Genomic DNA, 27198 nt, shown 5'->3' with positions numbered 1-27198 from the left:
TGTGGGGTCGACGCAGCTGACGTGACCAGCACGAGAGCTGTGATTGACGTGACCAGCACGAGAGAAGTTCTTGGTAAACAACGCGATAGCGTCATATGTAATGGACATGAGTGTACCACAAGCCACCTAGTGTTTTGGACGTGTACCGCAGCCAACGCGCAGAGTTACGTTCCAGTATGCACAGTCTCACTGTCGCCGATAGTAGGTGGCAAGGCTCCAAGTCGAGGCTGAGCAGAACCCTGTCAGCGCCTTATGTCTGAGCTGACTCTATAGCTGCTGGAGGCTCACGTTGAAGCATGTTTCAACCTTAACGCTACGAATACGCAGGATACGAAAGCCAGCCATCAGGCACACGTGGACGCCTAGTTAAAAGCAGGTATAAGAATCTCCTTACTGGTACTGATTTATCCACCAAAGACTCATTTTAGCAGCGTCTGGCGCTCAGTGGGCAGACATTTCCGACAGAGTAAAAGTGAATTGAAGTATATAATGCACACATCTCCATCTTTAACCAGGTGCCAGACAGAACACAAGCTGCACACAGAACAGTATACTGTACAGACTGTCACTTGCTCCTGAGCTGGATGGATGTATGAACAGCTGGACACGTCCCTGCTCTTCATCAGAAGCTTGAAGAGATGTTGGCAGCAGTCCAGTCCTTCACAAGTCATACAAAGCCTTCACACCCATCTCCTGTCAAGTGCTTTCAAACCTGTCCTTGTGTCAGCAACCGTGTAGGTTCTTTTCAAAGCAACCTTTTGACGTGGTAAAGCAGGAAGTAAAGCAGGTCTGACCAATAACATTAACAAGGGCCCTGGCACACTTAAACGGAATGGAGGTCACACCTGCTTTACTTGCTGCTTTTACCACCTCCAAAATGGTTGCTGTGAAATGGGTCCATAGTGACCGCAAGAACAGGGAAGTAACAAATATATAGGCCCTGAATCTGGAGTCTACAGTATAGATTTTCAGTATAGATATAGTATTTACAGAACGACCATCATATAGAGAGTGGTTGGATGGACAGAGTAATGGTTGGATGGACAGAGTAGTGGTTGGGTGGACAGAGTAGTGGTTGGATGGACATACTGGTGGTTGGATGGACAGAGTAGTGGTTGGGTGGACAGAGTAGTGGTTGGATGGACAGAGTAATGGTTGGGTGGACAGAGTAGTGGTTGGGTGGACAGAGTAGTGGTTAGATGGACAGAGTAGTGGTTGGATGGACAGAGTAGTGGTTGGATGGACAGAGTAATGGTTGGGTGGACAGAGTAGTGGTTGGGTGGACAGAGTAGTGGTTGGATGGACAGAGTAGTGGTTGGATGGACAGAGTAGTGGTTGGATGGACAGAGTAGTGTTTGGGTGGACAGAGTAGTGGTTGGATGGACAGAGTAGTGGTTGGATGGACAGAGTAGTGGTTGGATGGACAGAGTAGTGGTTGGGTGGACAGAGTAGTGGTTGGATGGACAGAGTAGTGGTTGGATGGACATACTGGTGGTTGGATGGACAGAGTAGTGGTTGGGTGGACAGAGTAGTGGTTGGGTGGACAGAGTAGTGGTTGGATGGACAGAGTAATGGTTGGGTGGACAGAGTAGTGGTTGGGTGGACAGAGTAGTGGTTGGGTGGACAGAGTAGTGGTTAGATGGACAGAGTAGTGGTTGGATGGACAGAGTAGTGGTTGGATGGACAGAGTAGTGGTTGGATGGTGGACAGAGTAGTGGTTGGATGGTGGACAGAGTAGTGGTTGGGTGGACAGAGTAGTGGTTGGGTGGACAGAGTAGTGGTTGGATGGACAGAGTAGTGGTTGGATGGACAGAGTAGTGTTTGGGTGGACAGAGTAGTGGTTGGATGGACAGAGTAGTGGTTGGATGGACAGAGTAGTGGTTGGATGGACAGAGTAGTGGTTGGATGGACAGAGTAGTGGTTGGATGGTGGACAGAGTAGTGGTTGGATGGACAGAGTAGTGGTTGGGTGGACAGAGTAGTGGTTGGATGGACAGAGTAGTGGTTGGATGGACAGAGTAGTGGTTGGATGGTGGACAGAGTAGTGGTTGGATGGTGGACAGAGTAGTGGTTGGGTGGACAGAGTAGTGGTTGGGTGGACAGAGTAGTGGTTGGATGGGGCACAGATTGTAGGTATCCATTCTTCCATTGAAGTTGAGGGTTAGTTTTAATTCTGTGGGTTGAATTAAAGTGAAAGTGATGGAGATAAATGGGTGGTCAAATCAAATGAGATCAAGTCAAAATAACATTGACCACAATTCTTCAGCCCAAACTAAGTTCTGATCGAGACGACCGAGCCGTGTCCCCTGTACACTACATCCAATTCACTGCACCAATGGCCATGCTGCAGTAGAAGCATGTGCTTCCATGGCTGTGTGCCTGGCAGCTGTGTGCCTGACTGTGTGCCTGACTGTGTGCCTGACTGTGTGCCTGGCTGAGCTCAGCCTGCTTTTTAGTAGAGCCTTCCCAGGAAGTGAACCCTTTATTTGGGTAGTCTGCGTCCAGAGAGTCTACAGAGTGTTTGTAACATTTCAACACTTTACCTGTAGTCCCATGATGGACTACAGGTGGAAAAGAGCCATTTTGCTAAAACCTGGTACAATACATCTCCCTTTGTTTATTAGGTTAATGGGCGCGGTTATTTAGTGCGCGGTGTCAGTTGTCAGTTTCTAGCTCTCAAAATCTCCCTTTTTCTTTTATTACCACTGGATCAGTACATCAATCGAGGCATTCGACCCAGTGGTCATTAATAGAAAGAAAGGGAGGTTTTGAGTGCACCGCGTGCAAAATAGGGTCCAATGTTCTTTGTACATTGTCCCTGTTCAAAAATAAAGAAAATCATTCATTCGTTGACATTCGACAATTCAACTATTGAACAGATGACCTCTACAGTATATGTGACAAAACACATATGACACTAGGAGCAGGTGTGTGGAACAGGAAGCAACACAATCTGCTTGTTGAATGTCAACTAATAAGCTGTTAAAACACAACATCTACAGACGGTAACAACAGTTACATTGTAGAATGTCAACTAATAAGCTGTTGAAATGTTAGAAATAGTCTGTAGACTCTGTCGGCGGACTATCCAAATAAAGTGTTACCACCGTGGGACACGATGTTACATTAAAAAGCCAAAGTGTCCGGCTTCGCTGCTACCCATTACTGAGAATGGCGGCTGCTATCACAACGATGTGCCTTTGTGCGGTGCGAGCTGGGAGTCCATGTTGTAACGGTGGATGTTGTGTGTGGTGTGAGTTGGGGGGTCCATGTTGTAATGGTGGATGTTGTGTGTGGTGTGAGTTGGGGGGTCCATGTTGTAACAGTGGATGTTGTGTGAGGTGTGAGTTGGGGGGTCCATGTTGTAACAGTGGATGTTGTGTGAGGTGTGAGTTGGGGGGTCCATGTTGTAACAGTGGATGTTGTGTGTGGTGTGAGTTGGGGGGTCCATGTTGTAACAGTGGATGTTGTGTGAGGTGTGAGTTGGGGGGTCCATGTTGTAATGGTGGATGTTGTGTGAGGTGTGAGTTGGGGGGTCCATGTTGTAATGGTGGATGTTGTGTGAGGTGTGAGTTGGGGGGTCCATGTTGTAACAGTGGATGTTGTGTGTGGTGTGAGTTGGGGGGTCCATGTTGTAATGGTGGATGTTGTGTGAGGTGTGAGTTGGGGGGTTCATGTTGTAATGGTGGATGTTGTGTGTGGTGTGAGTTGGGGGGTTCATGTTGTAACAGTGGATGTTGTGTGTGGTGTGAGTTGGGGGGTCCATGTTGTAATGGTGGATGTTGTGTGTGGTGTGAGTTGGGGGGTCCATGTTGTAATGGTGGATGTTGTGTGTGGTGTGAGTTGGGGGGTCCATGTTGTAACAGTGGGTGTTGTGTGTGGTGTGAGTTGGGGGGTCCATGTTGTAATGGTGGATGTTGTGTGAGTTGGGGGGTCCATGTTGTAATGGTGGATGTTGTGTGTGGTGTGAGTTGGGGGGTCCATGTTGTAATGGTGGATGTTGTGTGAGGTGTGAGTTGGGGGGTCCATGTTGTAACAGTGGATGTTGTGTGTGGTGAGTTGGGGGGTCCATGTTGTAATGGTGGATGTTGTGTGAGGTGTGAGTTGGGGGGTCCATGTTGTAATGGTGGATGTTGTGTGTGGTGTGAGTTGGGGGGTCCATGTTGTAATGGTGGATGTTGTGTGTGGTGTGAGTTGGGGGGTCCATGTTGTAATGGTGGATGTTGTGTGAGGTGTGAGTTGGGGGGTCCATGTTGTAACAGTGGATGTTGTGTGTGGTGTGAGTTGGGGGGTCCATGTTGTAACAGTGGATGTTGTGTGAGGTGTGAGTTGGGGGGTCCATGTTGTAACGATGGATGTTGTGTGTGGTGTGAGTTGGGGGGTCCATGTTGTAACGATGGATGTTGTGTGTGGTGTGAGTTGGGGGGTCCATGTTGTAATGGTGGATGTTGTGTGTGGTGTGAGTTGGGGGGTCCATGTTGTAATGGTGGATGTTGTGTGTGGTGTGAGTTGGGGGGTCCATGTTGTAACAGTGGATGTTGTGTGAGGTGTGAGTTGGGGGGTCCATGTTGTAATGGTGGATGTTGTGTGTGGTGTGAGTTGGGGGGTCCATGTTGTAACAGTGGATGTTGTGTGTGGTGTGAGTTGGGGGGTCCATGTTGTAACGATGGATGTTGTGTGTGGTGTGAGTTGGGGAGTCCATGTTGTAATGGTGGATGTTGTGTGTGGTGTGAGTTGGGGGGTCCATGTTGTAACAGTGGATGTTGTGTGTGGTGTGAGTTGGGGGGTCCATGTTGTAATGGTGGATGTTGTGTGTGGTGTGAGTTGGGGGGTCCATGTTGTAACAGTGGATGTTGTGTGTGGTGTGAGTTGGGGGGTCCATGTTGTAACAGTGGATGTTGTGTGTGGTGTGAGTTGGGGAGTCCATGTTGTAATGGTGGATGTTGTGTGTGGTGTGAGTTGGGGGGTCCATGTTGTAACGATGGATGTTGTGTGTGGTGTGAGTTGGGGGGTCCATGTTGTAACGATGGATGTTGTGTGTGGTGTGAGTTGGGGGGTCCATGTTGTAACAGTGGATGTTGTGTGTGGTGTGAGTAGGGGGGTCCATGTTGTAACGGAGGATGTTGTGTGTGGTGTGAGTTGGGGGGTCCATGTTGTAATGGTGGATGTTGTGTGTGGTGTGAGTTGGGGGGTCCATGTTGTAATGGTGGATGTTGTGTGTGGTGTGAGTTGGGGGGTCCATGTTGTAACGGAGGATGTTGTGTGTGGTGTGAGTTGGGGGGTCCATGTTGTAACAGTGGATGTTGTGTGTGGTGTGAGTTGGGGGGTCCATGTTGTAACGATGGATGTTGTGTGTGGTGTGAGTTGGGGGGTCCATGTTGTAACAGTGGATGTTGTGTGTGGTGTGAGTTGGGGGGGTCCATGTTGTAACAGTGGATGTTGTGTGTGGTGTGAGTTGGGGGGTCCATGTTGTAACAGTGGATGTTGTGTGTGGTGTGAGTTGGGGGGTCCATGTTGTAACGATGGATGTTGTGTGTGGTGTGAGTTGGGGGGTCCATGTTGTAACGATGGATGTTGTGTGTGGTGTGAGTTGGGGAGTCCATGTTGTAATGGTGGATGTTGTGTGTGGTGTGAGTTGGGGGGTCCATGTTGTAATGGTGGATGTTGTGTGTGGTGTGAGTTGGGGGGTCCATGTTGTAATGGTGGATGTTGTGTGAGGTGTGAGTTGGGGGGTCCATGTTGTAATGGTGGATGTTGTGTGTGGTGTGAGTTGGGGGGTCCATGTTGTAACGATGGATGTTGTGTGTGGTGTGAGTTGGGGGGTCCATGTTGTAATGGTGGATGTTGTGTGAGGTGTGAGTTGGGGGGTCCATGTTGTAATGGTGGATGTTGTGTGTGGTGTGAGCTGGGGGGTCCATGTTGTAACGATGTATACTGATACTATAGGATAGTATAACTGCCAGTCTCTTTTCCATCTTTTAAATCAAATGCTATGTGCAACTCTGTTTCTGTTTCTGGTTTTGTGTGTGTGTGTGTGTGTGTGTGTGTGTGGGTGGTTGCACTCTATTTAAATGCGAGTGACAGTCGATGTGGCCTTTGGAAAATATATTTTGCTATTGGCTACATTTTTAGGCGATGAATGAAATACTAAATAAATATAGAGTAGGCCTATTATGGTAATAAAGTTCTTCCTGTTGCTTTAGGGAAACATGATCTCATAAAAATATATGCACAAAATTAGCTTCTTACTTTTTATTGCTCTGTATTTATTTATTTATTTGATTATTTGTTTATTTATTTATTTATTTATTTATTTATGTTATTTTATAACCAGTTAATTCAAGCTTATATGATTTGAAATCTGAGGCTCTTGGCTTTCTGTTCTGCACCCCAACGCCACAACTCACTGCAATCTTTTGCGGGTATTAACACAAACAAAAAGGATTGAAATTGTGGATTTCCTTAGGTAAAAATATTGTATTATATTAGGGAATAATGTATGGTTTTTCAATTGATTTAGATTGTTGCTCTGGGTTATGGACATGCCAGTGACACAGTTGCCGTGCGTAGGCAGAATGTAGCCTATTTTGCGATGGGCAAAATATTCTTAGGTGATGAAATGTGCTGCATATAATGGCAATAATAACTTTATTTTTATGGCTCCTTTCACACATTACAAAGTGCTTCATGACATCGAGGTGGACACAGAAGAATATAATACAATAAAACGAATAGAACAGTGAAAAATAAATAAAATAAACTATAAAACAATGAATGACAATTAAAAAAAGGCATTGTAAAGGGAACATGAATGTAAGAATAGACATCATTAAATCAGATATAAATGCTGCGCACGGCCGGTCGTGGAGCATATATGAGCAGTTTCCCGCTGTACATCGGCATGCATGACACAGGGAGGGAGGGAGGGAGACCCTGTTGAATGAACACACACACACAGCATGGAGATTGGAGAGGTTATGACTAGAGCTGGGTATTGGTTCAAATTTCAAGAATCGATTTGATTCCGATTCACAAGGTTGCGAATCGATTAATTTCGATTCGATTCGATTCGATTCCGATTCGATCAATTTCAATATTGATTTGGTTAGTGATACCAAAACGTGTTTTTTGAGCTGTACCCTGAATTACATGACTGTCCAGTTATGTAACACAGGGGTTCCCAACCAGCCAAGTAGATACATGGGGAAAAAAGGTTGCAGACCTGTTGTCAATTTTAATGGTTTTAGTTACACATATATTTACTCACCAGGTGGTGACAAAGGGTAAATAACAGCCTTTTCATCTGTCAATAAAGACACTTTCACAATTATGCACAGTGATTTGATTTCAGCCTATATAATTTCTAAAAGTAGATATTAATGATCAAACATTTCCATTCATGTAGCCTACAGTATTTATGTTTTTGTTTCAACTACAAACATAAATAAACGTCAACTTGAAACTATGTTTCAACTACCACACACAGCATAATATTTTAGCCTGTTTATTTAAAAAAAATAATAATAATAATAATTAAAAAAAAATCGATCTCTGGACATATGAATCGATAATCAAGGATTAAAATAAAAATCGATTAAAAATCGGAGAATCGATTTTTTGAACCCAGCCCTAGTTATGACGCACATGTTTGATCTGCTGTTTAGGCCTAAGATACATCAAGGTTATGCACCTCAGATATTGGCTCATAATAAATGTCAGCAAATCCAGACAAGAGTGCGCGTTTCCCTTTGTGTATATTTAGGTAATAATCTGCATATTGTGCGCATTCTGCTACTCTGCCAATGATGCGTAAATGGTGTATTTTAAAACCAGCATCTGTTTAAAACCAGATTGCAATCATGTCTACATGAACGTATGATGTGTGTGTCACCTTGATCTTTAGGTAGCGGGGCAGCAGCAGTCTCGTTGGAGCCATTCTGTTTGAGTTGAAGAAGCTGTGCCTCCATATAGTCCACTCCCGAGTGGAGGCATAATGTTAGATTACAGCTCTGGACGCACAGACGAGTCATAGTTGTGTTTATACAGTAGACCTACTAGTTTCTGGAGTCCGCATGGAATGCGAATGCGTGTGGAGAGAGAGAGCGAGCGCGCGTTTCACCAAACTAGCGATCCGATGAACATGAATAGCCTAACTGTAGCCTAATGAACAAACAAACGATGAGTGCTGACATTGTAGAACCAAATCATATAAACTAAATTAATTAATGAAATGAAATTCCAGCTTGAAGAGCAGCCATCTCTCCTTTCTCGGTCATCTTGACAGAAAGGGATGGACGCAGTGTAGCGGTGAGAGAACTCAATGACTGTATTGTCGGACCAACGTTTGGGGGGTCCATGTTGTAATGGTGGATGTTGTGTGTGGTGTGAGTTGGGGGGTCCATGTTGTAACAGTGGATGTTGTGTGTGGTGAGTTGGGGGGTTCATGTTGTAACAGTAGATGTGTGTGGTGTGAGTTGGGGGGTTCATGTTGTAACAGTGGATGTTGTGTGAGGTGTGAGTTGGGGGGTCCATGTTGTAACAGTGGATGTTGTGTGTGGTGTGAGTTGGGGGGTCCATGTTGTAACAGTGGATGTTGTGTGTGGTGAGTTGGGGGTTCATGTTGTAACAGTGGATGTTGTGTGTGGTGAGTTGGGGGGTTCATGTTGTAACAGTAGATGTGTGTGGTGTGAGTTGGGGGGTTCATGTTGTAACAGTGGATGTTGTGTGAGGTGTGAGTTGGGGGGTCCATGTTGTAACAGTGGATGTTGTGTGTGGTGTGAGTTGGGGGGTCCATGTTGTAACAGTGGATGTTGTGTGTGGTGAGTTGGGGGGTTCATGTTGTAACAGTAGATGTGTGTGGTGAGTTGGGGGGTTCATGTTGTAACAGTAGATGTGTGTGGTGTGAGTTGGGGGGTCCATGTTGTAACAGTGGATGTTGTGTGTGGTGAGTTGGGGGTTCATGTTGTAACAGTGGATGTTGTGTGTGGTGAGTTGGGGGGTTCATGTTGTAACAGTAGATGTGTGTGGTGAGTTGGGGGGTTCATGTTGTAACAGTAGATGTGTGTGGTGTGAGTTGGGGGTCCATGTTGTAATGGTGGATGTTGTGTGTGGTGTGAGTTGGGGGGTCCATGTTGTAATGGTGGATGTTGTGTGTGGTGTGAGTTGGGGAGTCCATGTTGTAATGGTGGATGTTGTGTGTGGTGTGAGTTGGGGGGTCCATGTTGTAATGGTGGATGTTGTGTGTGGTGTGAGTTGGGGGTCCATGTTGTAATGGTGGATGTTGTGTGTGGTGTGAGTTGGGGAGTCCATGTTGTAACAGTGGATGTTGTGTGTGTGGTGAGCTGGTGGTCCATGTTGTAACGGTGGATGTTGTGTGTGTGGTGAGCTGGTGGTCCATGTTGTAATGGTGGATGTTGTGTGTGTGGTGAGCTGGTGGTCCATGTTGTAACAGTGGATGTTGTGTGTGGTGTGAGTTGGGGGGTCCATGTTGTAACAGTGGATGTTGTGTGAGGTGTGAGTTGGGGGTCCATGTTGTAATGGTGGATGTTGTGTGTGGTGTGAGTTGGGGAGTCCATGTTGTAACGGTGGATGTTGTGTGTGGTGTGAGTTGGGGGTCCATGTTGTAACAGTGGATGTTGTGTGTGGTGTGAGCTGGTGGTCCATGTTGTAACGGTGGATGTTGTGTGTGTGGTGAGCTGGTGGTCCATGTTGTAATGGTGGATGTTGTGTGGTGGCTGCATCAGGACGGAGAGGCGCTGGAAGCAGGCAGCAAGCAGTTTGAGGACCTGGAGTTTACCCAGCTGGAGAGGGAGAGCAGCCTGGAGGAGGAGAGAGAGACCATCAGCCAGCAGCTGCTGCAGCAGAGAGCAGAGTACCACCACAGCCTGGCCCAGAGGAAGGTGAGGAGAGGAGCCTGGCTCACAATGAGCCTTTGGGGGGTGACTGGCTACGCACAATATGGATCAATGTGTTTTTAAAGCACCCCAAGTTTCAGACTTCGACTAATTTCAATTAAAAATGTGGGATTTTAACTTTGAAATTCTCTAAATTGATACAGTACATTTCTTTTTTAGTTGTTGTGTAGTCAGAGTTGTCCTGATCTCAAATATATCATGTCATTGTCCTCAGCGTTGAAGGCCTATGTGCTGAAACGTTCATTGTTGTTGCTGCTGCCCAGAAGTGAGATTAAAACCTTGAAAAGGACATAGAGAGTGCTGGATTGTTCTCTCTTCTTACTACTGATTTAGACTTTGGCTTGTAGCGCCACCACCAGTGTTGGACAGTAACTAGTTACTAGTAACGCATTGCAGTAATAACATTACTTCCCTCAGTAACAAGTAGTGTTACTAATAACATTTCAGTAATAATATTACCCCAAAGGAATACCTATATATAAAAGGCTTTTTGAGCCCTGTTGCAGATTTGACTTTGGTCTTAACTGCTTCATTGGTGCCTTAGCTGCACTTACCCTGACATTACCCTGACATTACCCTGACATTACCCTGACATTACCCTGACATTACCACACAGGAGTCAAGTCTGTCTTTTGAGGAGAAAGGACAGGATTGACCTGTTTTTACAGGTGTACAGTGACATAAACGTAATATAGGAAGTAGTGTGCCAAAGTACTGTTGGCAGGGAGTAATAAGTAAAGAAATAATACTACCGTAAATTCCGGACTATAAGCCGCGGCTTTTTTCCCGTTTTTTGGCCCCTGCGGCTTATATAACGGTGCGGCTTATCTATGGATTTTTTCAGGAAAAAAAAAAAAAAAATACAAATAAAATCTCTCTTTTTTAGCACTCTTTCTAACTATAAATCCACTTCTGTTTTAATTTCCTCTCTTGCCCTCTTTTCACCACACCGCGGACACTGTGTGCACTGTAAAAATAAACAACGGTGGTGTTGTGTTATGTTGTTTTGTTGAAATGTTACGGTAATACGGTAAATGGGAGCTTCCTCAAACAGCCATCTCTTTCCCGACAATCCCCTCTGTGCGTGACCACTTACATATGGTAATTACGGTAAGCAAACGGCCACTCGGCCATCAACTCCCTCCCCCGACTACCAGGAGAAAATCACAAACTTCGGCGAATTCACACAAAGGAAGATCAAGGAATATTCACAACAAGACGAGCAGTAGAAGCAACACTCTCACTTACCATGGGGAAGGTACGCAGAAATTCACACGACGCAGCTTTCAAGTTGAAAGCAGTCAATCTCGCATTAAAAGAGGGAAACAGAGCAGCCGCGCGTAACCTGGGCATCGATGAGTCAATGGTGAGGCGTTGGACGGTGCAGCAGGAGGAACTGTCTCAGCACGGAATATTATAGGAGTGTGAAAACATCCACAATCACCAACGGGTTCCAAAACGCTGGACTGCTGCGGGATGAAGAGGATGACGCTGCCACAGCTGGCGCTGAGGGCCGTCAGAGGCTTCAGAGGCTGTTCGATGCCGACAGTGACGAAGAGGAGTTCGTTGGTTTTGAGTGACAATGAAGGAGAGAGGAGAGTGGTTGACGAAGCCACCCTGAACCTGTTCGTTTCCGACACTGAAGATGAGGACTTTGGTGGTTTCAGTACGCAGGAAGAAGAGGAAGACGAGGATTAGTGACTTGACTTCTCTGGTTACAGGTTTGCTGCACATATAGCCTATTGTTGTGTGATTTTGTCTGGGGATTAGTGACCTGACTTTTGTTTTGTTTTGTTGAAATGTTAATAAATGGGAGCTTCCCCAAACAGCCATCTCTTTCCCGACATTCCTCTCTGTGCACGAACCCTTTCATATGGTAATTAAACATCAAAACACCCGCGGCTTATAGACCGGTGCGGCTTATATAAGAAAAAAATAGTCAATTTTGGTCCCGCGGCTTATATACCGGTGCGCCTTATAGTCCGGAATTTACGGTACTTTTGGAAAGAGCAACAAGTAACGAGTAATAAATGTAATGTTTCCGGTAACAAACCCAACACTGCACACCACATGTACTGTAAGTGTTCCTTCCGTTTGTTTGCTCAGGAGAAGGGTTGCGCTCTGTTTGTTTGCTCAGGAGAAGGTGTGCGCTCTGTTTGTTTGCTCAGGAGAAGGTGTGCGCTCTGGAGAGCCAGGCCAGCCAGCTGGGCCTGCAGGCGGCTCAGGAGTGTGAGCGGCTGGCCAAGGACCGAACTCTCACACTGCACATGCTACAGAAGGTACACCGGCTTTTACTGAGTGGACTAACCAGGGTTTGAACCCAAACCTCCAAGCCTAGACTGTACTAACCAGGGTTTGAACCCACACCTCCAAGCCTAGACTGTACTAACCAGGGTTTGAACCCAAACCTCCAAGTCTAGACTGTACTAACCAGGGTTTGAACCCAAACTTCCAAACCTAGACTGTACTAACCAGGGTTTGAACCCAAACCTCCAAGCCTAGACTGTACTAACCAGGGTTTGAACCCAAACCTCCAAGCCTAGACTGTACTAACCAGGGTTTGAACCCAGACCTCCAAGTCTAGACTGTACTAACCAGGGTTTGAACCCACACCTCCAAGTCTAGACTGTACTAACCAGGGTTTGACCCCAAACCTCCAAGTCTAGACTGTACTAACCAGGGTTTGAACCCAAACCTCCAAGTCTAGACTGTACTAACCAGGGTTTGAACCCAAACCTCCAAGTCTAGACTGTACTATCCAGGGTTTGAACCCACACCTCCAAGCCTAGACTGTACTAACCAGGGTTTGAACCCAAACCTCCAAGCCTAGACTGTACTAACCAGGGTTTGAACCCAGACCTTCAAGTCTAGACTGTACTAATCAGGGTTTGAACCCACACCTCCAAGTCTAGACTGTACTAACCAGGGTTTGAACCCACACCTCCAAGTCTAGACTGTACTAACCAGGGTTTGACCCCAAACCTCCAAGTCTAGACTGTACTAACCAGGGTTTGAACCCAAACCTCCAAGTCTAGACTGTACTAACCATGGTTTGAACCCAAACCTCCAAGCCTAGACTGTACTAACCAGGGTTTGAACCCAAACCTCCAAGTCTAGACTGTACTAACCATGGTTTGAACCCAAACCTCCAAGCCTAGACTGTACTAACCAGGGTTTGAACCCAAACCTCCAAACCTAGACTGTACTAACCAGGGTTTGAACCCAAACCTCCAAGCCTAGACTGTACTAACCAGGGTTTGAACCCAAACCTCCAATCCTAGACTGTACTAACCAGGGTTTGAACCCACACCTCCAAGCCTAGACTGTACTAACTAGGGTTTGAACCCAAACCTCCAAGCCTAGACTGTACTAACCAGGGTTTGAACCCAAACCTCCAAGCCTAGACTGTACTAACCAGGGTTTGAACCCAAACCTCCAAGCCTAGACTGTACTAACCAGGGTTTGAACCCAAACCTCAAAGCCTAGACTGTACTAACCAGGGTTTGAACCCAAACCTCCAAGCCTAGACTGTACTAACCATGGTTTGAACCCAAACCTCCAAGCCTAGGCTGTACTAACCAGTGTTTGAACCCAAACCTCCAAACCTAGACTGTACTAACCAGGGTTTGAACCCAAACCTCCAAGCCTAGACTGTACTAACCAGGGTTTGAACCCAAACCTCCAATCCTAGACTGTACTAACCAGGGTTTGAACCCAAACCTCCAAGCCTAGCCTGTACTAACCAGGGTTTGAACCCAAACCTCCAAGCCTAGACTGTACTAACCAGGGTTTGAACCCAAACCTCCAAGCCTAGACTGTACTAACCAGGGTTTGAACCCAAACCTCCAAGCCTAGACTGTACTAACCAGGGTTTGAACCCAAACCTCCAAGCCTAGACTGTACTAACCAGGGTTTGAACCCAAACCTCAAAGCCTAGACTGTACTAAACAGGGTGACTAAACAGCGTTTGAAACCAAACCTCCTGGTGTTAACATGTGCCTTGATGCTTCAGGAGAAGGAGAGGCTGTCGGCCCTGGAGAAGAGATACCACAGCCTGACCGGAGGAAAGAACTTCCCCAAGTCCTCCAGTGCCATGAGGGAGGTGAGTGTACACGCATGCACGCACGCACGCGCACACACACACACACACACACACACACACACACACACACACACACACACACACACACACACACACACACACACACACACACACACACACACACACACACACACACACACACACACAGAGTGATTTGTTTGGGTGCATACTTGGTGTGAATCAGACAGATCTAACCTTTTAACATGCATGGTGTTGGCCAACAAATCCAAGCATGTAGTGCAGCGGGATAAGAACAATAATAAGAATAATAATACTATTAATAGTAGAGGCTTTTACATGGGTTACAAAAAAGCTAAAACTCAGTTTAGCCTCACTATTTTCAACCCTTTCTGCCACTGTCCTCCCAATTGGTAATTTCTCTCATTATTGTCTTTCATAGGCTGTAGTCAGTTTTAAAGCCAGAGTGAAGTTTCTGCTATCATATGAAACGAAAGATTTTAAGTAATGTCTAGTTTTATGAAATCAGCGAGGCCCTCTCTTGCATGGAATCCTCATGTGAGTGTATCAGCTGAAGACTTGTTCTCTTTAGCACCTTATACCATATGGCCACGCCCTTATACCATATGGCCACGCCCTTATACCATATGGCCACGCCTTATACCATATGGCCACGCCCTTATACCATATGGCCACGCCCTTATACCACTACTTAAAATCATTTGTTTGATTTCAAATCAGCTTCTACCCTCTCTTGGGCTTCGCTATTGGACAAAAGCGGAGATTGATGGGGTTTACGCTCACTGCGACAATCAACGCCATCAGCTCATATCATCCAGGAGAAAGGGCCAGATGATGTGAGGCTGTGGAGACCACGCCCTTTCTGAAAAGGGTGGCCAGGCCAGCCCGCACGCATTGCCAAGTTATGTGCCTGGTATGGGCCCGCGAGGAGGTTTTCTGCACTTTAGTTCGCCGTCTGTTCTATTTTTTACACGAGCCGCGAGCGAAAGAGACAGTGGGAGCAGGGGGAAACAGAGAGAGAGGTGGGAGTGATGTTGCTATCTGAAGTGGGGTTTCAGGTGGTCATCTGGCACAACAGAGCTAGAGAGGGACAGAGAGAGACAGAGAGAGAGACTATAGACCTACCTACACAACAACGTTATTAACAAACACTCTTTGTCTTACTGTGGTCAGTCATTCAGTGTTTACCCCAATCCCAAGACATGCCATGAACAGTTGTCATGAACACATGACGTTATACATGAGGTTATAAACTCATGATCAAAATGAGGTAGTATGTGAAAACCAAAGATGAGGACGAACGAGTCGCTGATGCCCGGCGCTCCTCGTGTGGACAGCCAGCTGCCTGCTTGTGTGGACAGCCAGCTGCCTGCTTGTGTGGACAGCCAGCCGCCTGCTTGTGTGGACAGCCAGCCGCCTGCTTGTGTGGACAGCCAGCCGCCTGCTTGTGTGGACAGCCAGCTGCCTGCTTGTGTGGACAGCCAGCTGCCTGCTTGTGTGGACAGCCAGCTGCCTGCTTGTGTGGACAGCCAGCTGCCTGCTTGTGTGGACAGCCAGCCGCCTGCTTGTGTGGACAGCCAGCTGCCTGCTTGTGTGGACAGCCAGCTGCCTGCTCGTGTGGACAGCCAGCTGCCTGCTTGTGTGGACAGCCAGCCGCCTGCTCGTGTGGACAGCCAGCTGCCTGCTTGTGTGGACAGCCAGCCGCCTGCTTGTGTGGACAGCCAGCTGCCTGCTCGTGTGGACAGCCAGCTGCCTGCTCGTGTGGACAGCCAGCTGCCTGCTTGTGTGGACAGCCAGCTGCCTGCTCGTGTGGACAGCCAGCTGCCTGCTCGTGTGGACAGCCAGCTGCCTGCTTGTGTGGACAGCCAGCTGCCTGCTCGTGTGGACAGCCAGCCGCCTGCTTGTGTGGACAGCCAGCTGCCTGCTCGTGTGGACAGCCAGCTGCCTGCTCGTGTGGACAGCCAGCTGCCTGCTCGTGTGGACAGCCAGCCGCCTGCTCGTGTGGACAGCCAGCCGCCTGCTCGTGTGGACAGCCAGCCGCCTGCTCGTGTGGACAGCCAGCTGCCTGCTTGTGTGGACAGCCAGCTGCCTGCTCGTGTGGACAGCCAGCCGCCTGCTTGTGTGGACAGCCAGCCGCCTGCTTGTGTGGACAGCCAGCCGCCTGCTTGTGTGGACAGGCAGCTGCCTGCTTGTGTGGACAGCCAGCCGCCTGCTTGTGTGGACAGCCAGCCGCCTGCTTGTGTGGACAGCCAGCCGCCTGCTTGTGTGGACAGCCAGCCGCCTGCTTGTGTGGACAGCCAGCTCCCTGCTTGTGTGGACAGCCAGGCACCTGCTTGTGTGGACAGCCAGGCACCTGCTTGTGTGGACAGGCAGCTGCCTGCTTGTGTGGACAGCCAGGCACCTGCTTGTGTGGACAGCCAGCTGCCTGCTTGTGTGGACAGCCAGCTCCCTGCTTGTGTGGACAGCCAGCTGCCTGCTTGTGTGGACAGGCAGCTGCCTGCTTGTGTGGACAGGCAGCTGCCTGCTTGTGTGGACAGCCAGCTGCCTGCTTGTGTGGACAGGCAGCTGCCTGCTTGTGTGGACAGGCAGCTGCCTGCTTGTGTGGACAGGCAGCTGCCTGCTTGTGTGGACAGCCAGGCACCTGCTTGTGTGGACAGCCAGCTCCCTGCTTGTGTGGACAGCCAGCTGCCTGCTTGTGTGGACAGGCAGCTGCCTGCTTGTGTGGACAGGCAGCTGCCTGCTTGTGTGGACAGGCAGCTGCCTGCTTGTGTGGACAGCCAGCTGCCTGCTTGTGTGGACAGGCAGCTGCCTGCTTGTGTGGACAGCCAGCTGCCTGCTTGTGTGGACAGGCAGCTGCCTGCTTGTGTGGACAGCCAGCTGCCTGCTTGTGTGGACAGGCAGCTGCCTGCTTGTGTGGACAGCCAGCTGCCTGCTTGTGTGGACAGGCAGCTGCCTGCTTGTGTGGACAGGCAGCTGCCTGCTTGTGTGGACAGCCAGCTGCCTGCTTGTGTGGACAGGCAGCTGCCTGCTTGTGTGGACAGCCAGCCGCCTGCTTGTGTGGACAGCCAGCTGCCTGCTCGTGTGGACAGCCAGCTGCCTGCTTGTGTGGACAGCCAGCTGCCTGCTTGTGTGGACAGCCAGCTGCCTGCTTGTGTGGACAGCCAGCTGCCTGCTTGTGTGGACAGCCAGCTGCCTGCTCGTGTGGACAGCCAGCTCCCTGCTTGTGTGGACAGCCAGCTGCCTGCTTGTGTGGACAGGCAGCTGCCTGCTTGTGTGGACAGCCAGCCGCCTGCTTGTGTGGACAGCCAGCTGCCTGCTTGTGTGGACAGGCAGCTGCCTGCTTGTGTGGACAGCCAGCCGCCTGCTTGTGTGGACAGCCAGCCGCCTGCTTGTGTGGACAGGCAGCTGCCTGCTTGTGTGGACAGCCAGCTGCCTGCTTGTGTGGACAGCCAGCTGCCTGCTTGTGTGGACAGGCAGCTGCCTGCTTGTGTGGACAGGCAGCTGCCTGCTCGTGTGGACAGGCAGCTCCCTGCTTGTGTGGACAGCCAGCTGCCTGCTTGTGTGGACAGGCAGCTGCCTGCTTGTGTGGACAGGCAGCTGCCTGCTTGTGTGGACAGCCAGCCGCCTGCTTGTGTGGACAGCCAGCTGCCTGCTTGTGTGGACAGGCAGCTGCCTGCTTGTGTGGACAGGCAGCTGCCTGCTTGTGTGGACAGCCAGCTGCCTGCTTGTGTGGACAGGCAGCTGCCTGCTTGTGTGGACAGCCAGCCGCCTGCTTGTGTGGACAGCCAGCCGCCTGCTTGTGTGGACAGCCAGCTGCCTGCTTGTGTGGACAGGCAGCTGCCTGCTTGTGTGGACAGCCAGCTGCCTGCTTGTGTGGACAGCCAGCTGCCTGCTTGTGTGGACAGCCAGCTGCCTGCTTGTGTGGACAGGCAGCTGCCTGCTTGTGTGGACAGCCAGCCGCCTGCTTGTGTGGACAGCCAGCCGCCTGCTCGTGTGGACAGCCAGCTGCCTGCTTGTGTGGACAGCCAGCTGCCTGCTTGTGTGGACAGCCAGCTGCCTGCTCGTGTGGACAGCCAGCTGCCTGCTTGTGTGGACAGCCAGCTGCCTGCTTGTGTGGACAGCCAGCTGCCTGCTTGTGTGGACAGCCAGGCGCCTGCTCGTGTGGACAGCCAGCTCCCTGCTTGTGTGGACAGCCAGCTGCCTGCTTGTGTGGACAGGCAGCTCCCTGCTTGTGTGGACAGCCAGGCGCCTGCTCGTGTGGACAGCCAGGCGCCTGCTCGTGTGGACAGCCAGGCGCCTGCTCGTGTGGACAGCCAGGCGCCTGCTCGTGTGGACAGGCAGCCTCCTGCTCGTGAGGAAAATGCGCTTCGCTTCCGCGGTTCTGCGCTTCCGCCCCATGTGTGTCCACAGCGTAATGTGTACATGCTCACATGCACATGTACGTTTGTAGGCAAGTAGTCTTGCCTTGCGCCTAAGGGAGAAGTTCGCTCCCCGAGGTCGACCGTAATAATAAGCATCTAAGTGTTCCGAGGACCATACGTCCAGTTACAAGGCATGCAAGACAAAACGTGGGGCGAGAAGCCAACTAGTTGTCGCTGCGTGCGCCCAGCACTGAATGGGTTAAGGATAGGGATGGGCAATGAATTTCGAATTTTCGAATAATAATTTTTATTATCAAGATTGACTTTTATTATTGAAAGTCGAAAATCGTTTTTATTATTATTATTATTATTATTATTATTATTATTATTATTATTATTATTATTATTATTATTATTTATTTATTTTTCCCCCTGAAACCTGGTACCTCTTAGTCATCACAAGTGCATCACATTGGATTGAAGGACTTCTCCGTGCAATTTTTACACTTTACAAAGTCATCCTGTGGGCCGGATTGGGCCCTTTAGCGGGCCGTATGTTTGAGACCCCGGCTTTAAATGGAACGCTGCTGTGATTGGCTGCGAGCAAATAGTATTTTTTTTTCTAGATGTGTGTATACAAAAAAGGATGAAATGCAGGTATTGTTTAACACATTGAGTGCCAGCGACGCCATATGGCGTCAAGAGAAATTTACCGTAGGCTGCCAGCGACGCCAAATGGCGTCAATAACTCCAAATTCATATTTTGACGGGGGGATGTCGATCTAAGCCTCTTACATCGCCTCTTACAATATGGGAGCTGTTGAATGTGTCTAACCTATTTTACAGAACCCTTAGGTGGCGACAGTGCCCTCCCGATTAGACAAAGGCCAGGAGAAAAGAGAGAAGAAGTCATGAGGAAACGGAAATCGCCATTGATATGCTTGAAGCATAACGTTACTTAGCTGTGCCTGTGAACAGCAGTCATCTGCTGCCACAATTGAGCCCCATCCGTGTCCGCTGCGATAGTCCATCCATATGATTTAGTTGCCGACACGGCGACACCAGCGTCTTTCTGAAAAGTTACATTATTCTCAGCTGGGAGCCGAGGACACGCTGTAAAAAAGCGGGGGATGCAGGCAGCGGACTTTTCAGTGCAGATCAAACTCAGACCAAAACGCAGCAGAGACACTCGACTCCTCCCACCACGGAGGAGGGGGAGGAGGGGGGTGGGGCACGCAGGGCACTAACAGCATACAACCATTGACAGTACACACACACCCAGGCAGCAGCAGGCTCGAACTCAAAGCAGAATTCATTCTGTCGCCTTTCTAACATAAAGATGTGATTATCTCAGAAACTAATTTCAGCATGCTCTTTTCGGTCGAAAACACTCTTTTTCAGAGGGGTGTATTTCCAAAATGGAACGGTTTATAAACACAGTTTTTTTTTAAATGAAACAGAAGGGTTCAAAGTTTCATTGAGGCTATTGGTTGTCCATATAAGAGGAACACAAAAAATGATATGGCTATATTAAAATGCATTGCGGCCTATGTGGCACAGTACAGCACCTTTTGCCCAAGGGCCGTGGCACTCAAAGTGTTAACTGGAGAAGTTTTGATACTACTTGGTAGTGGGTTATTTCGGTATCTAAAAAGGTATTAAGTACTGATAGTTACCCAGCTAGTCTAAGGGGAAAAACATCAATGAATGCTTTGTAGAGGTTGTTTGCCTCATGGTGATCACCGACTAGAGTTCATAGTTTACCCACTTGTTTATTCACCACTACATCACTGGTTGAGCCGTGTGATGACCAATAACATGCCTGCCTGTCTGTGTGACCCGCCTCCTGCCACGCCCACGATGCACACTTGTTGTTATTGTCTGCTGTCTCAGTGTTTGTTTGTCATCACGTCACGCACCATGCACCCTTTAACTGAGATAACAGCTCAATCTGACCTCTGACCTTTCGCTTGCAAAGATGCTTTTAATCTCCAAAACCCCCCAAAAGTCTGCTGCGTCTGTGCTGTTTGGTGTGTCTGTGTGTATACACTGTGTGCTACGTCTTGCTCTGTGCTGTTTGGTGTGTCTGTGTGTAGAGATGCTGCGATCCGATCATGTGATCGGATATCGGCGCGATATCAGCCAAAAAACATGGATCGGATCGGATCGGATTCCAGCGAAAATGACCGATCCAAGGCTCCGATATAAGCACTCCATTCCATGACTCCGCTCCAGGATTTCTATCCAGCATGCAGCAGCAGCAGCAGCAGCAGCACACAGAGGCCAGGGCCAAAACGTCAGACACACCCGTCCTTAACCTATGTGCGATTCGAAATCACGCGTCCGCACCATAGACTGGCAAAACATGGCTGCCCCCAGTGTGGCTGACAGAAACAACCACTATTGCAATTTGCAAGACATGTCCCGCAAGGTTTCTGAGATTAGGGGAAAGTCTGAGCTGGCGTTACGCTAAACCAAACGTGGGGATGAGGCAGCGGATTTGTTTTGGCGTTAACGTTAGTTGTTGTGATGATGGCTAACGGGGCTAACGTTAGCTAGCTGGTTAGGCTATCTAGTTGCAGGGAAGCGCTCCACAAGCTTGTTGTGACCAAAACCCCCGCATTTAAAGCATTTCATACTCCCAGAGCTGGCGTAAACCATAGAGAACCTCATGCATTAGCCTACTCAAAATGTAACGTCCAGGGTTTGTGTCTCCAAAATCAACTAACGTTAACGTTACATGCAAGCTAACGTAGCTAGCTGCGGAGCACTCATGATCTATAAGGAAAACGAATGCGCACATAGCCTACATAATTGTCAACATCACATACATGTATTTTCTTTAATCTAGACTACAGGCATCATTTTTCAGTCAAAAGTGAAACGACACAGATGGCGTATAGTGAGGCTTTCCATGCCTCACTATAGAACTGGCCCCATGCAAAATTCAGACCGCTTATATGTTGCCGTCATGCCAATAAGAGTCTAAATGTATTTTTTTATGTTTTATCTGCAGACTAAGCAGCTAGGCTTTCGGTTCTATAAAAGCCATTATTTTTTGTAATGACTATTGAGTGATACACTTTACTAAAAAAAATATTATATCACAATAGTGATGTCAGATTTGCTTAGGTCAGAGCTATGGAATATTAAATCCATCTTTGCTCACAACATTTGCCCTTTCTTTCTTCTTTTTTACCCCAGGTGTGCATAAAATACAGGTTAAGAACTTATGATAAAGTCATGGAAATCCATTGGTCAAAATGTGTATGAACCCTGAAGGGTTAAATTGAGCATTTATGAGAGATTTCAAAAATATCGAGATATATATCGTGTATCGCGATATAGCCGAAAAACATTGCAATATTCTTTAGAGGCCATATCGCCCAGCCCTAATTTGATTGTTATGTTTTAGTTTTACATCAAATGAATTAGATGAACTAAATTGTTTACATACTATATTACCAAAGCACACACATACATACCTAACCCTAAAAATGTTTGTTGCCTGCTAGCTATCAGACAGCATAGAGAGACTTAAATATGTGCTGTATCGGTATCGGATCGAAATCGGTATCGAATCGGGTATCGAAATTTGATCGGAATCGGATCGGTTTTGAGCTAAAATATCGAAATCGGATCGGAATTGAAAAATCTTGATCGCAGCATCTCTATCTGTGTGTATACACTGTGTGCTGCGTCTGTGCTGTTTGGTGTGTCTGTGTGTATACACTGTGTGCTGCGTCTTGCTCTGTGCTGTTTGGTGTGTCTGTGTGTTTACACTGTGTGCTGCATCTGTGCTGTTTGGTGTGTCTGTGTGTATACGCTGTGTGCTGCGTCTTGCTCTGTGCTGTTTGGTGTGTCTGTGTGTATACACTGTGTGCTGCGTCTGTGCTGTTTGGTGTGTCTGTGTGTATACACTGTGTGCTGCGTCTTGCTCTGTGCTGTTTGGTGTGTCTGTGTGTATACACTGTGTGCTGCGTCTTGCTCTGTGCTGTTTGGTGTGTCTGTGTGTATACACTGTGTGCTGCGTCTTGCTCTGTGCTGTTTGGTGTGTCTGTGTGTATACGCTGTGCTGCGTCTTGCTCTGTGCTGTTTGGTGTGTCTGTGTGTATACACTGTGTGCTCCGTCTTGCTCTGTGCTGTTTGGTGTGTCTGTGTGTATACACTGTGTGCTGCGTCTGTGCTGTTTGGTGTGTCTGTGTGTATACACTGTGTGCTGCGTCTTGCTCTGTGCTGTTTGGTGTGTCTGTGTGTATACGCTGTGTGCTGCGTCTTGCTCTGCTGTGTCTGGTGTGTCTGTGTGTATACGCTGTGTGCTGCGTCTTGCTCTGTGCTGTTTGGTGTGTCTGTGTGTATATGCTGTGTGCTGCGTCTTGCTCTGTGCTGTTTGGTGTGTCTGTGTGTATACGCTGTGCAGTGTCTGTGTGTATACACTGTGCAGTGTCTGTGTGTATACGCTGTGCAGTGTCTGTGTGTATACGCTGTGCAGTGTCTGTGTGTATACGCTGTGCAGTGTCTGTGTGTATACGCTGTGCAGTGTGGTAGTCGAGTCTGACTCAACTCGAGTCCGAATCCCGGACTCATTTTCAGGACTCGTGACTCAGACTTGGGACTTGAGCATTCATGCATTCGGACTCGGAAGTTGGAGACTCGGACTTGTTAATTGATAAAGACTGTTTTTGTGTGTGTTAGTGTGTTTATAATAGGCCCTAATAATTTGGCATAATATATTGATAGCTATTTTATTTTATTTTATTTTATTTTATTTTATTTTATTTTATTTTATTTTATTTTATTTTATTTTATTTTATTTTATTTTATTTTATTTTATTTGTTTATTTGGACGGGACAGTGCACAATTACTGAACACAAAACATGAAACAGATACAGTCAACTGAAACATGATGTAAAAGTGTCAAAAGTGGTGGATTTAGCACGAGGCTTGATTCCATCTGCAGTCCCCAAACATCAAAACAGAGGAATATAAAACAGTAAGAGCTACATACATAATTAATAGAACACACTCAAAAGAAACATAGATAATAAAGTACACTCAAAATACAAAAACGACAGAAAACATACGATAAGTGATTACATGTCTGGTTGGCTTTCAATCATTGTTTTAATTTATTTCTAAAAGTGGTCAGACTGTTCCACGTTTGACTGCCTTTTATAGACAGGACGTTTTGGCCAAATGTGGTCAGTGCACGATGGCCCTCACACTCAGCTATATTAATACTGTGGCACACATGTGTTCCACCTATGTGGATTCACGCTCATGATTCACTCTTTTGGTGACTCAGACTTGGACTGGAGACTCAGTGACTTGACTTTACAACACTGGTGCTGCTGTGTATAGAAGTACAGTATGTCTTTGTTTTGCTCACGGCTTGTCATCTAGTCTGGCTCGCTGTTGGCTGCTCAGGACTACCTGAAGCTGTCAGACGTCTATAAGCTGTACGGCCGTGAACGCAGCGCGCCCGCCTCGCATGCTGCATTAGCCAGCCCCAGAGAGGTACCATCACTTCAATGTCTGTCTGTCTCTTCTCTCTTCTGACTTGTCTCCAGCTCTCTCTAGTTGGGTTTCCATCCACCTGTTTTTATGCAAACTTTCAATTTGCACATAAAAACCTGAGTGGAAACTCGTTCAACGCCGCAAAAAAAATAAAAATAAAAACAAGTTTTCACGCTTGATGGAGGTGGAAAAGTTGGGTGTATCGAGAAAAGGAAAATGCCATAAATGTAGTGGAAACAGATTAAGCTAATCTTCCGTCGTCAAAAACCATGTAGTTTCATGTTGACCTGTCGGCGTAGCCTCCACTACATAGGGCTACACTTGTATGGTAAAAAAATGGTAAATAAGCAGTAACATTTTTAGACCACGATGGTGTGTTTAAAAACAGAAGAAGACTGGGATTAATGTTAATGTGACTCACTTCTAGAGTTGCTCCTTGGATTATAACGTTACGCTCGCTAGTTGAAGAGTGGCACCTGCATTTTATGCTCTATGTACCTTTGTAGATCATCAAGAAACTTGACATTAACGTAGATGTGTTTAATAGAGCTTGGTCGCTGCCTGCCTCCAAGACAACGCTTGTATCCGGTCTAGCAGCAGATCAGCAGAGGCAGACGAGGTGATTGACAGCTCTATAACTCGCATAATAGCACTGGATGGAAACGCACATTAAAAATTCTGTTTAAATTTGCGATACATTTGGATGGAAACCCGAGTTCTGTCTGTCTGTCTCTCCTCTTTCCTGTCTGTCTCTCTCCAGCCTTCCATTGTCATATCATGCTGTTCCCTCCCTCCGCTGGCTGTTTGTCATGTAGCTACTCACTGTAGTGTTGGCCTGGCTGTTTGTCATGTAGCTACTAGGGCTGTGGCGATTCACTTATCTCCCGATTCGATACTATCACGATTCTTGGGTGCCGATTAGATTTATATTGTGATTCTTAAGTATTGCGATTCTACGATTATTGCGATTCGATATTACGATTTATTGCGATTTTTGTTTCTTTTTTTCTTTTCTTTTTTCAGTTTGTTTGCCTTTTTACACTAGATTAGAACATGGGAAAAGTTGAATCATACACTAGAGACTGTATATTATATATCATGAGTAGGGCTGGGCGATATAGTTAAAAACAGGGGCGGATTGGGATCATAATTCAGGCTGGGCATTAGATACCAAGCAAGCAGGCCAGGCCGATATGGGCCGACGCGCGTGAAATTTGGGCCGTTTGAAGCCCAATTTGGGCCGTTTGAAGCCAAATTTGGGCTGTTTGAAGTCCAATTTTACAATGAGATCCACCCACTTTAACCCTGAAGTGTAATTATTACTTATTATTATTACCTGGCCTGCTGTTCAGTGAGTGGCCTGACTGCGGTCACCCAAGATTTTTTTTTTTTTTTTTTTTTTTTTGCGATTATCGATTCTGGAATAAAAGATTGATTCAAAAAATCGTGACATTAAAAATCGCGATACTTAGGTGAATCGATTTTTTTCCAACACCCCTAGTAGCTACTCACTGTAGTGTTGGCCTGGCTGTTTGTCATGTAGCTACTCACTGTAGTGTTGACCTGGCTGTCATGTAGCTACTTAGTTATGCACTGGAGTTGATTAGGGTTTATATATATAAAACTAAGGATGATAATAAAGATAAAGTAATTTAAGTAAGTAGAAACTTCACATTAGACTCAATTCAGTTTAAAGGCTTCCAATAGACATCTAGTGCAATATAATTATTGATCAATTCAGAAACATATTTTTATTTGAAAAATAGACCCTATCAGAGGTGGCCGACACTGAAAAGGACCTATGTGATTTGTAGTAAAAGGCCAACACAGAGCCCATACTGCTCTCAGCCTGAAGATGATTGTGTTGTTCTTGTCATCCAGCACTTGACTGATGCAGAGGTCCTCCACTCGCTGACCTGTCTGTCTGTCTGTCTCTCCTCCTGTCTGTCTCCTCTTCTCTCTCCACTCCTCCTCTCTCTCTACTCTCCTCCTGTCTGTCTCTCATCCTCTCCTCTCTCCTCCTCTCTCCCTCTTCTCTCCTCTGCTGTGTGTGGGTCTCCTGGGTAAAGCAGTATGTGACTGTGGGCCAGTTAAGTCAGATGTATGGGATGCCGAAGGTGGAGTCCTCACCAACCTCCCCGCTCCAGCAGCCAGACCCTGCCTTCTCCTGCCTCTCCTCTCTGCATGGCTCCTCCCTCTCTCTCTCTGTGGAGGTGGGTGTCACTCGCCCACATGGCTCCTCCCTCTCTCTCTCTCTGTGTGGAGGTGGGTGTCACTTGCCCTTCCCTCTTCCTCTGCTGCCCACCACTCAGGCTGAACATGACCAATAGATTGATACAAGACTGAGCTTCAGCATTCCTTCAAGTTCTGCCAACAGGGTTCCCAACATGTCAGTGTACCATCAACATGATTTAGAAGTCAGTGTACCATCAACATGATTTAGAAGCCAGTGTACCATCAACATGATTTAGAAGTCAGTGTACCATCAACATGATTTAGAAGTCAGTGTACCAGCAACATGATTTAGAAGTCAGTGTACCATAAACATGATTTAGAAGTCAGTGTACCATCAACATGATTTAGAAGTCAGTGTACCATCAACATGATTTAGAAGTCAGTGTACCATCAACATGATTTAGAAGTCAGTGTACCATAAACATGATTTAGAAGTCAGTGTACCATCAACATGATTTAGAAGTCAGTGTACCATCAACATGATTTAGAAGTCAGTGTACCATCAACATGATTTAGAAGTCAGTGTACCATCAACATGATTTAGAAGTCAGTGTACCATAAACATGATTTAGAAGTCAGTGTACCATCAACATGATTTAGAAGTCAGTGTACCATCAACATGATTTAGAAGTCAGTGTACCAGCAACATGATTTAGAAGTCAGTGTACCATAAACATGATTTAGAAGTCAGTGTACCATCAACATGATTTAGAAGTCAGTGTACCATCAACATGATTTAGAAGTCAGTGTACCATCAACATGATTTAGAAGTCAGTGTACCATCAACATGATTTAGAAGTCAGTGTACCATCAACATGATTTAGAAGTCAGTGTACCATCAACATGATTTAGAAGTCAGTGTACCATCAACATGATTTAGAAGTCAGTGTACCATAAACATGATTTAGAAGTCAGTGTACCATCAACATGATTTAGAAGTCAGTGTACCATCAACATGATTTAGAAGTCAGTGTACCATCAACATGATTTAGAAGTCAGTGTACCAGCAACATGATTTAGAAGTCAGTGTACCATAAACATGATTTAGAAGTCAGTGTACCATCAACATGATTTAGAAGTCAGTGTACCA

At 47.1% G+C, this 27198-nt stretch overlaps 1 protein-coding gene across 1 annotated transcript in view; it reads left to right on the top strand.

The window, feature by feature from the left end:
• The window catches only part of phldb1b (pleckstrin homology-like domain, family B, member 1b), a gene marked incomplete at its 5' end in the record, with an annotated part of 197850 nt that overhangs the window by 135876 nt on the left and 34776 nt on the right, over positions 1 to 27198 (top strand). Inside the window, 4 exons of the mRNA XM_083637663.1 lie at positions 9743 to 9898; positions 12082 to 12192; positions 13926 to 14015; positions 25943 to 26086. Of these exons, the coding sequence (XP_083493789.1) occupies positions 9743 to 9898; positions 12082 to 12192; positions 13926 to 14015; positions 25943 to 26086 (501 nt within the window). The remainder of the gene's footprint in view (positions 1 to 9742; positions 9899 to 12081; positions 12193 to 13925; positions 14016 to 25942; positions 26087 to 27198) is intronic.

The sequence above is a fragment of the Poromitra crassiceps genome (assembly GCF_964638095.1).
Source record: "Poromitra crassiceps genome assembly, chromosome: 5".
Classification (NCBI taxonomy): domain Eukaryota; kingdom Metazoa; phylum Chordata; class Actinopteri; order Beryciformes; family Melamphaidae; genus Poromitra; species Poromitra crassiceps.
This window is presented reverse-complemented; position numbering and strand designations above follow the sequence as displayed.